Source organism: Chaetura pelagica, unplaced genomic scaffold, assembly GCF_000747805.2.
Source record: "Chaetura pelagica isolate M959 unplaced genomic scaffold, ChaPel_1.0 scaffold493, whole genome shotgun sequence".
NCBI lineage: Eukaryota > Metazoa > Chordata > Aves > Apodiformes > Apodidae > Chaetura > Chaetura pelagica.
The window spans coordinates 686,128-688,500 of NW_009952696.1; the positions used below are offsets into that span (position 1 = coordinate 686,128).

Below are 2,373 nucleotides of genomic sequence, written 5' to 3' on the forward strand. Positions count from 1 at the left end.
CACCATCCCCACCCTGAAGCCTGGTGCCGGTGGCTGCCACGGTGGCTGTGCCAGCAGGATCCTGCACTGTCCACGCTCTAGCGTCACCGCCTGCCCCCACCCATCCTTCCATTCCCCCATCTCTTTCCATACAAGCGATGAGCGTGCGCAGTCTCAGCTCTGAACTGCCCGTGACTGTCCTCTCCTGCCTGCAGAACACGAGGCTGCAGTGGTGCCACGGTACCGTGCTGAGCCGTGTGTGGAGGAATGTGAGGCCGACTCACAGTGTCCTTGGGGACAAAGGTGCACCCGCACTGGATGTGGCCACACCTGTACGAATGCCCCTGAAGGTGAGAGCCAGCCAGACCCCCGGGAGCCACGGGGTGCCCTCTGGCTGGCTGCACCACCGTGGGTTGTCCCTTGCAGCCAGAGAGAGAGCATGCCCAATCCCCAGGGACCACGGGATATGCGTGGACCTCTGCAGCCTCGATGAGGACTGTCCCTGGGGCCACAAGTGCTGCAGCAACAGCTGAAAAACACGGGTGCTTGGTGGTAAGGGGGCCCAGGGCCACTGAGCTGGGGTCAGCACCACGGCTGGCACCGGGGCATGCAGACTGACAGCCAGACCTGCATGACAGGCACAGCCCTCAGCATGGTCCTGCCTTGGCATCGCCACAGGGCTGGCCACAGCTGCTGCCACATTGCTCTGCTCCCAGCAGCGATGTGCTGTCAGGGTGAGAGGACACGGAGGGATATGGAACAGGATGAAACTCTGGACAGAGCTTGGCTGTGGCCCCTGGTCCCTTGCTCTGCAGCCTCAGGGCTCCCTAAAGGCATGTCCTCCTTTTCAGATGTTTCATGACAGAACAGCAGTGGCTCCATTGCAGGAAGATGCCCTTGTTAGGGGACACGCTGGGGTGATGTGCCCCAGCTGGCCTGTCCCCTCCCCAACACCTCCAGCAATAAAGTGCCTGTGTGGCTGCCTCCAGTCCCTCGAGTCTTGGCAGCACTGAGCTGATCCCACTAGCCCTGGGATGGCCCCTTGTGCTCCTGGAGTAGCCCCAGATGGCTCACAGGTGAAGGGATGGTCCCGCCAGGGCTGGGGCTACAGGCTCAGCCCACACCAAGGCTGGTACCACAGGGACAGTAAAGTGGTGCAGACACAGGCCCACGGACCAGGAGTGGGCTGTGGGACAAGCACCACTCCAGGCATCCATCAATGTAGGGGCCAGTTCTCCTCCATCAGGTTGCTTTAGCTCCCAGCCAGGTCACGTTGGCAGCTTGAGGGCAGAGCCAGGGGTGGGAGCCCATGCAGAGGCAGCAGATGCTGCAGGAAAGTGGTCAGGTGAGCCCTGGGGCTGCCAGCCCTGCTCCTGAGGGCACTCATCACTCTGTGCCAGCACGGGAGGGTGGCCCAGAGGGATGGGCACTGCCTGCTCCTGCCTGCACAAGCAGGAAGGACAAGACCCAGACGTGCTCATCCAAGGACCCGTCCTTGTATTGAAGTGTCAGAGCCCCAAGGGAGAGCCGGGTTGCTCCAGCCGGACACCACAGCCTGGGAGGGGGCAGCTGTGTTGCCACGACTGCACATCCCTGCCATCCCTGGGTGAGGCACAGCCCCCTGGCACAGCCATCTCGGGCAGCAGAGCCCATCGGGTTCCCACGGGGAACGATTCCCTGCGGAGTGAGGGACGGGGCTGGGGCCATGTGGCTGCATTTGCCAGGACAGGCTATCGGGCACCTGGAATGGAGAGACAGGGGTCAGGGGCAGGGCTGGGCACCACCAGTGGCCACAGCAGTCACTGGCCATGGCACAAGGCACACAGCACACCATGGCTAGTTACCGACGTGGGAGCAGGCCTGGAAGCACTCGCCCTTGGTCTCAAAGTTGTTCCTGTTGCCACCACAGCCACCGTAGATGAACTCCTCACACTGCTGGCTGGAGGCGTTGAAGAAGAATCGGCGGAAAAGCGCCTTGCAGCTCCCGCAGACAGAGGGCAGGTAGCAGAAATCTGCATGACACGGGGGGGACAGGTTGAGAGGGGGACACAAAGAGGACGCCACCAGCCTCAGCACTCTCAGGGCCCTTGGAGGTGTCTGCCCATCCCTGGTCCCCAGCCCTACACCCATCCACCCCACGGCCCCATGCTCCAGCAACCCCAGCTCTCCCCACCACACAGTGCGGGCCTCCCAGGGTCTGCAGGACCCAGCAAGAGCTCGGGGGAACCCATGGAGCCCCTTTCCCCCTTTGCGGGGCTCACCCAGCATGGCACCCACCCCGGTGTCCACCCACCGCCTTGGCATCGAGCCCTCACCCAGCACTGGCTCCTGGCACGTGTAGCCGCACTTGCTGGGGCAGCACTTGGAGGCCCCGGGGCAGCCGGAGTCGCTGGT

At 63.4% G+C, this 2,373-nt stretch overlaps 2 protein-coding genes across 2 annotated transcripts in view; one reads left to right on the forward strand and one right to left on the reverse strand.

The window, feature by feature from the left end:
* WFDC3 (WAP four-disulfide core domain 3) overlaps window positions 1-512 on the forward strand; it is an 8,253-nt gene extending 7,741 nt beyond the window's left edge. Inside the window, exons 3-4 of the mRNA XM_009994019.1 lie at window positions 195-329; window positions 406-512. Coding sequence (XP_009992321.1) covers window positions 195-329; window positions 406-512 — 242 coding nt within the window. The remainder of the gene's footprint in view (window positions 1-194; window positions 330-405) is intronic.
* Window positions 513-1,709: 1,197 nt separating this feature from the next.
* SPINT4 (serine peptidase inhibitor, Kunitz type 4) overlaps window positions 1,710-2,373 on the reverse strand; it is a 7,283-nt gene continuing 6,619 nt past the window's right edge. The window contains exons 2-3 of the mRNA XM_009994020.1: window positions 1,824-1,991; window positions 1,710-1,720 (exon numbers count right to left, since the gene is read on the reverse strand). Coding sequence (XP_009992322.1) covers window positions 1,710-1,720; window positions 1,824-1,991 — 179 coding nt within the window. The remainder of the gene's footprint in view (window positions 1,721-1,823; window positions 1,992-2,373) is intronic.